Source organism: Lissotriton helveticus (genome assembly GCF_964261635.1).
Source record: "Lissotriton helveticus chromosome 1_1 unlocalized genomic scaffold, aLisHel1.1 SUPER_1_unloc_6, whole genome shotgun sequence".
NCBI classification, from domain to species: Eukaryota; Metazoa; Chordata; class Amphibia; order Caudata; family Salamandridae; genus Lissotriton; species Lissotriton helveticus.
In genome coordinates this window covers 3780731-3795558 of record NW_027611703.1, presented here as the reverse complement: position 1 = coordinate 3795558, position 14828 = coordinate 3780731, and the positions used below count along the sequence as shown (strand labels likewise).

Genomic DNA, 14828 nt, shown 5'->3' with positions numbered 1-14828 from the left:
CCCGAGCCCCCGTAACCCACGACCAGGCCCGCCTGTCCCCGTCCCGCTCCCGGCTCCGAGCGCCTAACCTTGCATGCCCCAGAAGGCCCGGCAGCCATTTTCCCTCCCCGAGATCCCTGTCTCCCTGGGCCTAGCGTGACCCCGGCCCCAGCGAAACCCAGACTCCAAAGGCGCGCCAGTCCCGGCTGGGGGGTAAAGGGCTCCCTGAGTGTGATAAGCCAAGCAGTTTCAATGGCACCTCCGGCCTCCCCTGAGAGACTGGTATCTGTCACACCTTTTGCCCTCCCCTGTGGGCCAGTTTCGATCGCACCTTTGGTCTCCCTGAGTGCTGGCTCCAGACCTGCTGGGCGTCTGGGAATTCCCGGACCCATTTCTCAAAGGATCAAAGAGCCAACCGCCGGACCTCGCCAACGACCAGCCCCCAGGGCTTGAGACCTCCGCCTGCGAGGGTCCGGACATCAAAGAGCCCCTGGACTATATCTGGGCCCGCCCGACAACTAGCGGGCAGTTGTATCTTGGACCTGAAGCCTGCTGATCTGATCGCGGCTGACCCTAAGAAGAACTCATCTGGAACATCGGAGCCCTGCTGACGCTGTCGCGGCTCAAGCTGAACTGTAACCATCGGAGCCCTGCTGACGCTGTCGTGGCTCAAGCTGAACTGTAACCATCGGAGCCCTGCTGACGCTGTCGCGGCTCAAGCTGAACTGTAACCATCGGAGCCCTGCTGACGCTGTCGCGGCTCGAGCTGAACTCGTAACCATCGGAGCCCTGCTGACGCTGTCGCGGCTCGTCCTCTGTAAGACCTCAAGAGCCCTGCTGACGCTGTCGCGGCTCAAGCTTGAACCTGCCATCATCCGTCGCGGCTCCTCACGAACTTCTCCAGATCTAGCCCTGCTGACCTCGTCGCGGCTTGAGGAGTACTCTGGTCCGGCTGGACCATCGAGATCAACATCACGACCGAACCGACTCGACGGAGGTGAAGCAGCCAGTACGACCATCATCCCGTATCCCCCCGGCTCGAGGATTGAGAGCTGTGTGTAGGGTACGCCTCGTACTGTCCCAGAGACTAAAAGACTGTCCCGCTTCCCCATTCCCGAACCCTCCAAGACTTTGTGGTCCTTCGATCACTGTGTACATAAGAGTGCTTCCTTCTTTTATTGCTTATATAAAGAACTTGTTACTAGAATCCAACGGCGTGGTGTCTGTTCGTAGGTGTGGTGTGAGCTCAGTGTGTACGATCCTAGACTCGAAGTCCTCCCCAGTGAGGACCTCACAATAAGACTCGGCAAGTTCTGTGGAAGAGGTGGGTCTTGGGGTGACCGGGTGAGCATAACCTGGCCCTCGGAGATTGCCCCTTCTAACAGTTCTTTTCTTCCACTCTCATGAGATGGTTTTACAAGGCAAATCTGAGCTCACTGAGTGTGGAGCTTCCACGGATCTCAGAGATGGGTCGTTCCAAAGACTGTAACAGAGAAGGTTAAAAGATCTGAGTCTTGATCCTGGCAGATGGACGCGTGATCCCTGAGGGGGTGTAGTTAGTCTGTGTGTTGCCACGGCTGTCCAGGGGGTGTAAGAAAATGTCAGTAATTTGTGGAGGGCCCTCTTTTGCGTGAGAACCACCCAGCTTCATGCAATACAGACTTGAGGGTTTGTGTCTGCGCAGGATGAGCTTCTGATAGTAAAATGGAGGACCTTGTCCAAAGGCGATAGATGTTACCAAGAATTAACATCTTCAGTTACGACAGATAGAGAAAGTCCATGTACCTCGAGGAGCTTGAAAAGCTTTCTGCACTCTGCTGGTGCAGGCAGGATGTTTATTCTCTAGTTGGCATTTGCCAGGGGATGTTCAGATACAGTGGGTTAATTAATCCTTGCAGCAGCACTTGTAGCGTGGACTCTTGGAGTCTTGTAGTATGTGTTAGATGCGGAAGAACTGTCTTAATGATCTACGGAGCTTAGAAAATACAGACTTTCCGGGCCAGAACCGGGTGCTGTAAGCTGCACTAGTTTCAGGGAGATGGACAGATGTTATGGCGATAGGAAACCCTGACAAACCACAATAATGTTCCACTCTTCCAGGTTAGACGAAACCAAAAATGCTTGAACCAAGGGAGCTGTTGAAAGTGTCAAAGGTGACCTATGAACAGCAAGGTAAAGACAGGAGTTGGTATTTGAGATAATCTTAAGTGAATAGGAAAGAAATGAGAAGTGTGTGAATGGAGTTACTTTCGTTGTATACTTCGTAAAGAGTTACTGGAAATTTTGCAACCCCGCCTGGTCCATCTCTTTTTCTAAACTCTATTGTTGTTTGAATGAAATCTTGACCGTATGCATCTATCTTAAGCAAAACTTTAAGCACTTGGGTGCTCTGAGCACCCTTACTTTGCTAAGTTACTCTGTGAACACTGTTAAATCACCTCGTTTTCAGACATAAATAAGATGTCACCTGATCACCAGAACTTTTAGTTAAATATGTGTGTATAATGAAAAATTCCCTACCAAGTTTCAAAGGCGGTCAAGAAGAAGGGGACGATTTACTAAGATTTTGCTTCACAAAAGTGGCACAAAACAGTACAAAATCTTTTTTTCCTAATTTTTTTTCCAGCAAATACCGTAAAAGTAATGTGAAGCATTGCATTGCACTGCTTCGCGTTACTTTGCACCATGGGGCCTGCCACTGGTGGGGCATGGGCGTTCCCGTGCAACCACCCATTATTTCTCACGCTAAACCCAATTTACTAAATACAGTAGATTGGGTTTAGCGTGAGAAAACTGCGCCCTTTTAAACTAGGCGGTTGGAAGGAGAAATGCTTTCATTTCTCCTTCCTTTTCTGACTTTGCATGCATGCTGCACTGTGCAACAATCATACAAAGTTGGAAAAGGTTTCCCTCATGTCTAGGCATCGTATTTTGTACAGGAAAGGTCTCCTTCCTGTACAAAAACTATGCTCGACTCACAGAGCCACACACCCTAGGGCTCTGGTGCTAAGGTGTGTGCATGGCGCAGGGCTGCTGTAATCAGTGCCAGCGCAAGGGAAAGGGGAGGAGAGAGCCATATCTTTGAAAATATGGTGCTCTCCTGCTCCCTCCCTGTCGCGCAACGCAGTGCAGCCTCGCAGGGGGAGGCCTGCGCTGCATTGCGTGGAGATTTGGTAAATCTCCCCAGAAATGTCTTTTACAACCAGTTAAACATTGTGAATTCTCATTCCATTTTGTTTCAATTTAGTAATTTTAAATATCTTTACATCCAACAGAAAACAAGCCTTGAATGTATGAATTGACCATCAATAATGAAGCGAATGCTGTAAATCTTCAATATTTGCAGAAATATTGAGCTACAGTATTCAGGAAAACCTCAGCGCAGTCGGCGACAGAGGAACCTGCACACAAACTGACAGATCCCGGATCAAGCATCAAGGGCAGTTCAGTGATTGTAAGAGGCTGAGCTGTGCACCTCCACGCCACAAGACGAAGAAATGACCTTATGAAAATTAAGGCAACAACAATAACAAACCGCCTCCTGTATAAACAAGTGTCCAACACCAGCTTTGATCCTGGGATCGGTATGATGTGATTACCTCAGTGCTCTATTTTATAAAATGATGACAAGCCATCATTCCGTGCTCTAGGAGAATTGTAAACTCTTTCTGGCCAAACCACAGTAACCAGAGAAGAGCACAACAGAGCGGAGCCAGACAACTGTCGGGTAAAGGAAAGAGGAGTTCTTATATCTACAATACAACAGACTGTCTCGATTTGCACCGCCCAGAAGGAAGATACATCTTTACCCGCACTCGTGCATAGCCATAATCCAATCTAAAGGCACAATCGCCTACAAAGAAACATTCTACGTATTAGGAGTGTGGCAAATATTTGGTGGCTATTGTATTTTATTGTTAAAACAGAAATCAAACATGCAAAATACTGTGCACATATAAAGTGTGTGAGAAAAACACAAGTGCTTTATTAGCCATGTCGGCCCATCAGGAAATGCAGTCAAGGGATGTAGACAAATATATACCCGACCCACAAACACTAACCAAGAAAGAAGAATCATACACATGCAGCAAGAGCTTTAGTTTGACATCACTACGCACGGTTCATCAGCACACGTACACAGGACAAAAACCATTCAAGTGCAGTGAATGTGTCAAGAGCTTTAGTAGGTTATCAAAACTACATAGACACCAGCGAACACACACAGGGGAAAAGCCATACCTTTGCATTGAATGTGGGAAGAGCTTTAGTCAGTTATCAAGCCTTCAAAGTCATCAGAGAACACACACAGGGGAAAAACCATTCAAGTGCAGTGAATGTGCAAAGTGCTTTAGTGAGTTATCAAGCCTTCAAAGTCATCAGCGAACACACACAGGGGAAAAACCATTCAAGTGCAGTGAATGTGCAAAGTGCTTTAGTGAGTTATCAAGCCTTCAAAGTCATCAGCGAACACACACAGGGGAAAAACCATTCAAGTGCTGTGAATGTGCAAAGTGCTTTAGTGAGTTATCAAGCCTTCAAAGTCATCAGCGAACACACACAGGGGAAAAACCATTCAAGTGCAGTGAATGTGCAAAGTGCTTTAGTGAGTTATCAAGCCTTCAAAGACATCAGCGAACACACACAGGGGAAAAACCATTCAAGTGCAGTGAATGTGCAAAGTGCTTTAGTCAGTTATCAACCCTTCAAAGACATCAGCGAACACACACAGGGGAAAAACCATTCAAGTGCAGTGAATGTGTGAAGAGCTTTAGTCGATTATCATACCTTCAAAGTCATCAACGAACACACACGGGGGAAAAACCATTCAAGTGCAGTGAATGTGCAAAGTGCTTTAGTCAGTTATCAGACCTAAACAGTCATCAGCGAACACACACTGGGGAAAAACCCTATCATTGTAGTGAATGTGACAGTAGTTTTCGCTTCTCTTCAGCATTAAGGTATCATCTGCGAACTCACACAGGAAAAAAACCATTCAAGTGCAATGAATGTCTAAAGAGCTTTAGTCAATTATCAGTGCTACAAAGTCATCAGCGAACACACACAGGGGAAAAACCATTGAAGTGCAGTGAATGTGCAAAGTGCTTCAGTAAGTCATCACACCTACAAAATCATCAGCGAACACACACAGGAGAAAAGCCATTTAAATGCTGTGAATGTGGGAAGAGCTTTAGTAAATTAGAAAATCTAGAAACACATCATCGAACTGACACAGGGGAAAAACGATATATTTGCAATGAATGTGAAAGCATTTTTTGTCGTTACTCAACATTAAGGATTCATCAGCGAACACACACAGGGGAATAGCCATTCAAGTGCAATGAATGTGCAAAGTGCTTTAGTCACTTATCAAACCTCTAAACACATCAGCGAATGCACACTGGCGAAAAACCCTATAATTGAAGTGAATGTGACAGTAGTTTTCACTTCTCGTCAGCATTAAGGTATCATCAACAAACTCACACAGGGGAAAAATAATTCAAGTTCTATGAATGTGGGAAGAGTTTTAGTCGATTATCAGAGCTACAAAGCCATCAGCGAACACACACGGGGGAAAACAGAAGGGCACTGAAAGTGAGAAGGGCTTTTATCAATGTTCGATCCCACACAACCCTCTGTGAATACACTGCTTCATTTAACTCAATGGAAATAATCCTATCGATGCAGAGACCCCGAAAAGATTTTAAGAACATCAAAAATAATATTGACCCATCGGAGGACATAGACAAGAGCTGAACAGTGCAGTTATTATGAGAGGAATGAATTACAGAAAAAGATTAAATTCAAATTATGTGGGACATTGAAATACCAGATTATAGAAGACTGGACTAGCAGTAAAGAAGAAAAGCAGATAACAGTATTTGCAGAATTAAAAAAGTGTTTGTATTCGTGATTGTTCACTTCTGTACACATAGCAAAGCATTATGATGTATCAGGACACACAATGGGAGACGAGCACATTGTGGACTAAAAGGAAAGGAACATTCTTGATTTCTATTTGGTGAAGAAGAGATACAAAGAAAAACATTCAATTGCATCTGATCACACTACCTGTAAAAGCAACACTGAAATATACTGGGACTAACAGCGGTACTTTCAGCTAACTTGTAAACCCACCGCATCCAGAGTGGACATGTTGTCAGGGCTCTGGAGATGGAAGCTTCATTGGTAAAATGTATGTATTACTATTAACAAATGCCGCAGCAGTAGATGTGATGAACTAAAGCGAAGCAACGGTGTTCAAGAAATAACCTATTTTTAGATATAAAAGAGAATATACCTTGTTTTTAAGTAATGTTTGCTGCACCTTTTACACACTGTTATCGGTTGATGGATCAGCTTGTGCCTCAGGCCTTATAACACAGTGTGACGCGTGGCTCCTCTCAAGCTTGGCTTTCTCTATTCATTTGGTGACTTGCCATACTCTACTTTTTACCAGAATTGAGCCACTGTAAGCAGCAGACTCTGAATAATTTGGTGAAATAGTGAAATCTCACATCAAAAGCATATATGTCTCAGGACAATCAGTTGCACTCCCAGCAACTCGTCTTCCACACTGATTGTCCCTTGGTCTCAAATGTTCTGAAGGATTTGTTTTATGAATGCCAGAAGTGAAAGTGACATTCATGAAGCTAAAGCTAACAGGAGTGTGTGGGAGATAGAGAGGGGGAGAGATAAAGAGAGCGAGAGAAACAAAGAAAGGGGGATAAAAAGAGAGAAATGGAAGGGGGGAACAGCAAGTGATCTTTATTCACCTAAAAATAGAAGAAGCAGCCGAATACATGTCAATGTGTGACATCACCAGAAAAAACGGGAAGAATACCTGTGAATTTGTATATTTATTTTTAATAGCTATAGACCCATGTCATGCCAATAAACAGGGCACAAGGAAGGAAAATAGTGAAGGAGCCCATTATCATATGCAAATCACAATGACGTCACATGTGGTGCGTCACAAGAAGTGATGTCAGGCCCTTATAACAATTTTCACATGAAAAGTCGACGACCTGATTTAAAAACAAGAAACATAAAATAATGTAAAAAGATTTTGGTATCCGTTTTTATACATCATGTGTTTTTCCCACTATCAGTTTGTAACTAAACTCGGAAATGACTAAGGGCCAGATGTAGATAAATATATTTTACCGACTCATAAATACCGAATGTTACAGATTCGGTATTTATGAATCGGTAAAATATAAGGAGGGAGATGTAGGTAAATCCAGATGTGGATTTACCGAATCTGTAAAAGTCGGTATTTACCGATTCGGTAAATACCGACCGGTAATGCCCATTCATTCCTATGGGCTTTGAAGCCCATAGGAATGAATGGGCATTACCGAATCGTTATTTACCGAATCGGTAAATACCGAATTTCACAAGGGTGCAGGGGGTGTCACTTTGACACCCTCTAGCACCCCCAAAACAGGTTCGGGTGCCATCTGGCAGGCATACCTGCCCTAAGGGCAGGTCTGCCTGTCATATGGCACAGGTGTGCATGCACACATGTGCATGCACACCGGAATCGGTATTTTACCATCAAATTGAATTTGATGGTAAAATACCGATTTGGTAAGGCTTGTGGGACTCAGAAGAGTCCCACCTACATATCAAATTTACCGAATCGGTAATAATACCGATTCGGTATTTTACAGAATCGTTAATTTACCGATCGGTAAATTTACCGATTCTGTTAAAATATGCCCCCTACATCTCAAATTCCATTTACCGGTCAGTAACGGCCGAATTCGGCCGTTACCGACCGGTAAATGCCTACCTACATCTGGCCCTGAAAGTGTAAATATTTTTAAACCGATATGTGGAACTTGGAAATTACATTTTTAAACAGATTTTAGTGAATAAATAAAATGTGCTTTAAATTTGCGTTTGTTTCCTGATGTTGTTCTTTATCCAGCCCCTAAGCCCCAAAGTGTTTCATATTTACGGTGTATTAAGCAATAGAAAGGCTAATTTTGTCTAGATCTCTATTCCTCTCTTGCATCACTCACACAAAAAATAAAAGGGACTAATGGGCTCTGTTCCGGTCTGGCATGCTCAAACCGGCATGCCGGACCAGAACAGAGCCCATTAGTAGGAGTTTTGCCGACGTCTGTCCGTGGTAATAAACACAGTGGAGCTGGTAAAGTTTTTTACGGATAGAACCTTGGCGAAAGGATGCACAACATATACAGCCATTTGAGTCTACTCCTATTTGTGCAAAAGAAATTACACAAAAAGGCCTGTTATAGAACAATAATTCGCTTCCCTGCACAGACAGTACACTGTTCCAATATTTGGAGGCATTGCTAAAGGCTGCACGAAGGCTGTTCGAATTGTCATACTTGAAATTATTTCTCCACTGGCTTGGTAGCTACAGATTAACCCATTTTGGTTTGTTGTTTGAGATTCATTTTATAACAAGGATTGGTCCTGAAGAAGGTGGTGTTGCCACTGAAACGTGCATAGACCAACACATCACCCATGAGGAACGGCCCCTGAGAGGCAGTGACATCACAAACAACTGATGTTTAAGACCTTCCAGTAGTGAACTGTTTGCTCTTTAGGCATTTGTGGGACCCGTCATAGGGTTGAAACTCTTCTTCTTTTAGCTATGAATGAGAGTGTATGAGTGTCTGCACTGCCACACAGGTATTGACTAACTCCTCACTTCAACGTTAGTACTCTCACACGTATGGTGTAGGGACACATATGTTCGCGACTATCATTTTACAAGGCTGGACTTCTGTCAGTTGCATCTATGGCAGTCTTCCCCTTCTGGGCTCATGTGCTTTAATTCCCTTTTAGAGCTATTGTGTATGACTTGTCTCTTCCCTATAAATTGTGGTTCCCATTACATCTGTTCCCCTACTCAGCTTGTCATTGATTATGTGTAATGTTCAAGAGTCTCTCCTCTCATTTTCTCCATTGTACTACATATAGAATTTTGCAATTAGTGTGTTTGTGTTAAGAATTAACATGTAATTTTGCTCAAGTATATTTATTTACATTGCATTTCATGTTCCCACCTTTTGATGTCACCCCAACACCAATATTCACCACTTGTTAGTATTGTTTCTCATTATCATTCCACAATGGTTCTTTTGCTCTCTCCCTTGTGCAGTCACGATTTTTACGCCACGGGGCCTGTCTCCATACTAAGTCACATTTACATTTGTCTGTCCACTTTTCTTCCTAGGGTTTCCACGTGCTATTGGTGGTCTCGATATACATTTCCCCATTGTTGTGTTTATCTTGGTTTTTGCAACAACTAATTCTATGATTTTCTATTATTTTACTATATGTTTGGTATCTTCCCCAGCCCTGAAGAAGTCACGGGTTACTTCCCTTATGTGACAAAACACCTGTTGGCTGGTTGTTTTTCTTTGTTGTATTATTAAATACATTTGCATATTATACTGGTGTCGACCACAGATATTCGTACAATACGAGACATTTCAACCATTGTTATAACCTTATTACGTGTGCCCAGGACTGTGCTTTCAGTATGTGCATATACTCTGAGCAAACGAGATATGCGGTCAATTTTATTCTAGCTAAGAGCGGTGGTGCTTGCGCAATAATAGGAGAGCAGTGTGTGGTCGGTATCACGAATAAGGAAAGGAATATCACTCAGCATATTTTAGACATTTTGTAAAATGTTCGAGGAATGGAGAGCGGTTATTTGAGTTGGTCTTTATTTGGTGGTTGGGGTTGGATTCTAGAAAAGGTGATATATTTAATTGTTCTTTTAATTTGTTGCTGTGTCTTGATTCACTGTCTTCCCTTATGCTGTTCATACTGTGCTACATATTTCTCTCCCAAAAGGATTTCAGTTCATGATATTAATTCAACTATAATGCTTCAAAAGGAGCTTGATACTATTATGCAAATAGATGAGTGTTTTTGGTTCAACTACTTCTCTTGCAGGTTCTGTTCCTCATGTTACTCGTACTACTGATGTTTAGTGTCATTTTCTTCCACTCGTTTGCTATGCATATATACATATATTTGTACTTGACATGTTATCGCCTGTATTCATCTATTGTCTCTACTTCTAGAATTGTAACAACCTTTACCTGATAGCAAGAATAAAGATGTCCGTGTTAGCTAATAAATGCTAAAAGGAGGGTCTGTTAGAGTTGAAATGTATTACTCCCATATTACTCGTATTTTACCTGATATTATGGTAGCATTTAAGTAGCTATTTCGTAATATATTCTTGCTGTATGCATATGCAATTAATAAGTAGAGATGTTACGTTAGGTAGGTTGACATCTGTTCCACCATTTTAGCTTTCGAAGACGCCATTTTGTATTATAATCCAAACTTTTACTTGAAACCTTTACCAGAAATGGTCCTTGGTAAGTTTTGTTTCTCAAAGGTTGAATCTTGCTTGTTAATGCATGCTTTTTCTGTTACATAGAGGCCTTCTCCCACCTGTCTAGTGGGGAGGATAAGATAGATGACCTTGGGCAGTAGATAACTTGTGCCAGGCTGTGGAATCGAAATGTATGTTCTGTACCCCCATTGTATTATGACGGCTACCAGTGTTTTTCCATAATAGGCGGGTCTTTGTGGGCTCCGCAACATACATAATGTAACTTTATGACTATAAGGGTCAGTCCCTCGTCAGCCATCATAGGAGGATGGTCAGATTGATTTCCAGTGCAGGGTACTTTGTGAATAAACTAGTTTGCTTCCATTCTCTACTGTGTCATTAAAGTTTAGGCCGAGAGTGACCCGATGGCCCTAGTTGGGTCACTTCCTTCACAACATTTGCTCTTTTCTTTTTACTGGTCTCCACCTCCGTCCATGGCATTCATTCTTCAAAGTGCAGAGCCAGGTTTCTGATTGGCAGTGCTTTAAAGGGAACTACAGAACTGCGGGTACTCACTCTCCAGAGTACCTGCTTGCTACTCAGAAGTGCCGTACTCTCCCATTACAGGTATCCTACCGATACTGGGCAGTGCAGGTGCTCTCCCTTGTGAATGGAAGAGGTGCAGGTGCTGTCCCTTGTGAATGAAGAAGTGCAGGTGTCTACCATGTAAATGAAGGAATTGCAGGTTCTGTCCCTTGTGAATGAAAGAAGTACAGGTGCTGTCCCCTGTGAATGAAAGAAGTACAGGTGTGGTCCCTTGTGAAAGAAGTTCAGGTGTGGTCCCTTGTGAATGAAAGAAGTGCAGGTGCTGTCCCATGTGAATGAAAGAAGTGCAGGTGCTGTCCCCTGTGAATGAAAGAAGTACAGGTGCTGCACCCTAGGAATGAAAGAAGTGCAGAAGCTGTCCCCTGTGTATGAAAGAAGTGCAGGTGCTCTCCCTCGTGAATGAAAGAAGTGCAGGTGCTGTCCCCTGTGAATGAAAGAAGTGCAGGTGCTGTCCCCTGTGAATGAAAGAAGTGCAGGTGCTGCCCCTTGTGAATGAAAGAAGTTCAGGTGCTGCCCCTTGTGAATGAAAGAAGTTCAGGTGCTTTCCCTTGTGAATGTAAGAAGTGCAGGTGTGTCCCTTGTGAGTGCAGTGGTAAGTAGTGCCCAAATAAAAATTAGCTAAAAGTCACAACACCAACATTCAGCCTGAACAAGATTTAAAACAACGAACCTCTTCACCTCCCGGCTTTCCGCCTCAAGAAAGAAGATTCCAAGCAGTGAGAAATCATTTATGGCACCTTATATCCACATATTTATCTTACATTGCCTCACATAGCACTCTTTCAGTTCAATTCTCTAATGAAGTTCGAAAACCTCTGTGATTTACTAGTTGTTGTTGTTTATTTAAACACATACTGTTTTTATTCCCTTAGATATTTACCCTTACTGTAACTTGATATTTATATTTCTTACCATTGTTTTTTATGCATATAGAATTGTTTTCTATGTGTAATTCTTTTTACTTAAAGCTATTATAGAGTTCAGATTATAGTAGTATGGATATTCTTCCTTTCCTTACCCCCTTCCTCTCCCCTTTTTAGGTTTTCTTTACCTTCCCTTTCCTCCCCTTTCTCTTTTTTTATATTTCTCATATATATCTGATTGCTTGTATATAACGTTCTTTGAATGTAACAAATACTTCGTTTTTATATATATTGCATAATTTTGAACTTTGCTAATAAACTCATATATTAAACTTAAAAAAAAAACAAGGGCCCGTCCTTTACATGCTATCATATAAAATGTGTTAATGGGTAAAATTCAATCTTGTTCAAATTAAGGGATCGAGGATGTTGGTAGGACCCGTTACGGAAGTGGCAGGTGCTGCCAGGGCACAAGTCCTATGAAAAGAAGTGGGGGGACTCACCAAGTTAGACACTATGCAAGTGACATCATGACGCACATGACGTCTCTACGTAGGGCTATAAAACAAATAAAATAGTGCTATTTGAATTATTTGTGTAAATACTGGGACAGACCACCCCATATGAGTTTTACAGTGTCTGCACTTCTACACAGGAACAGAACAAAGGCAAAAACAATCCTCTCTGAAGTACCTGTGAAGAGATAGCAAGCTGTGTGCCTGTGTTTCCCTTCAGTGGTATTTACATATGTGTGACGTTCCAGGCCGCCTCCAGTCAAGAGATTCAAACAAAAGGACGCCTGATGGCCCCTTAACTTCGGCATGGCTGGAGGTAAAAAAAAGCAAGGATTGGCATAGCCAATAGGTCGCCTTTGGGACCTTATAAGTGTTTAGCCACGCAACAGTTGATGTTGTTGCTCCAAGGATATTGTGCTGCATAACTGAATACTTGTAAGGTCCTAAAAGCGAGACCTATTGGCTATGCCAATGCTTCTTAAAGAGTTAACTACTCTTTCGTATAGCTGACAACCATATTTTTATTAGTTCCTACTTTACTTTACTTTTGTTAGTTTGCTGTAGTAGTTTCATAACTACCCGCCCTCGACGAGTACACTCTTCTTGTGTACCAACTGTAAGCATTCCACAATTTATTCCTGGATTATGCCATCCACATAGGAACAACTCCCTTCTAAGAGTGGCCCATTGTGGACTCATGCAGGGAAGCAAGATGGCGGTCGGCTGAGGCAACCGCTTGCAGCTACTCACACCTAGACCAGTTGGGTCCCCCCTGTCATTAGCCCCCCGCAGCATGTGAATAATGTTATCGGACATATTGGAGAACTTGCTGAGGCTTTTAAATAAAAAGACAGGCAATTCTGTCCCTGCATGTAAGATCGCGACAGGACAGCAGGAGCTACTACTGGCATGCACAAAGCTGTACAGCGCTCTGACTTACCCCAATTGCTGCCGTCTGGGGGTGCACTCATCAACTAGGATGAAGCTAAAAAACTCAGCGGTGACCGAGGAAGAGCGACCCAGCACATGAACAGCCCTACAGCAGATGGGATAGCCGCACGTGTCGTGGTGGAGATGGGAGCTGGAGCGGAGACAACGACTTGGCAACATGGATGTCGAGGCCAGACAACAGCCTGGAAGGAAGATGCTCTATACGCAAATGATGCCATAATAATGGATTTAACCCCAATTGGACTGCAAAGACGACTTGGTGAGCTAATTAGGTACACAGAGGATTATTATCTAAAAATACATATTTTAAAAAGCAAAGTTATGATTTTTTGTGATAAAGGATGTGAGGTCAGAAAAAATTAGAATTGGTTCCTGGAAAAGAGAAATTGGAAGTAGTAAAATTGTATCCATATTTAGGAAAAATATATATTTGCTCTAGAGAGGAATTGGAAGGGAGGAGCTGCGCCCCAGCAGGGCCTCACCGGTCCCATGATTGCTTATCTGTTCAGAGGCCCTGTATTGCGGCCTGGACTAGGTCCTGGGACTGGGACCGTGCAGATGCAGGAGCCCCAAGACGAGAACAGAACTAGTGGACACCGGGAGAAGCATGATGAGAAGCAGGATGAGAGGGGTGAGCCTTCCCAAATAGACTCTACAGCTAGGAGCAGGGGGAGCAAAAGAGAGCATGAATGAGCAGAATAGGGGTATATGTAACTACCTCAGCAGCAAAGATCTTGGCGATACTGCCCAAAGTGAAAATATAGTAAACAATGCTGCAGAAGGTTGGTTTCGAAGATCCCTTTAAAAACTCTCTGCAAAGCTGGAAAACCCCAGCACGGGAAGCCTGTATTGCAGACCTTGTTGCCACCGCACTTCCCTGGGCCACAGGACTACAGTGCCCAGCATCCCTTGGGGCCAACGACGGCAGCAGAGCGTGCAAGAAGGTTCCTAAATTTGCAGCAGGGCTCCTGCAGGGCAGGAAGCCCATTTTGCAGACCTTGTTGTCACCACACTTCCTTGGGCCACAGGACTACAGTGCCCAGCATCTCTTGGGGCAGACGATGGGAGCAGAGCGCACCAGGCAGGGCTCCCACAGCACCTGAAGCCCATTTGACAGACCTTGCTGCCACCGCACTTCCCTAGGCCACAGGACTACAGTGCCCAGCATCCCTTGGCGCCGACGACAGCAGCAGAGCGCGTCAGGAGGCGTTTACATTTGAGGCAGGGTTCCAGAAGTGTGGGAAGCCCATTTTGCAGCCCTTGTTATGTTATGTTATGTTATTTTTTTTTTTTGTATAGCGCAACGGTTACTCAAAAAGAGTGTCCCGGCGCTTTAGGTAAGGAGAACTGATTCGCAATAACATAACACAGTAAAAAGAGAGTACAAAACAAACAGGTAAAAAAGGAACTGCTGGGAGGCCTACTGGGTAAACAACCAGGTTTTAAGACCTCTCCTAAAGTCAAGAAGACTAGTAGCCCCCCGAAGTGGGAGCGGAAGCGAGTTCCACATCTGTGGAGCCAGCAAATGTATAGGCATAAGCTGAAAGAACGGCCGCCCAGGCGCGCTCTCTTAACTCG

At 43.7% G+C, this 14828-nt stretch overlaps 1 protein-coding gene across 1 annotated transcript in view; it reads left to right on the top strand.

Annotated features, from left to right (window-relative positions):
• Positions 1 to 7143, top strand: part of LOC144806288 (uncharacterized) — a 200004-nt gene extending 192861 nt beyond the window's left edge. Inside the window, 2 exon segments of the mRNA XM_078672678.1 lie at positions 4185 to 5330; positions 5415 to 7143. Coding sequence (XP_078528804.1) covers positions 4185 to 5330; positions 5415 to 5733 — 1465 coding nt within the window. The 3' untranslated portion in view covers positions 5734 to 7143.
• Positions 7144 to 14828: the final 7685 nt, after the last annotated feature.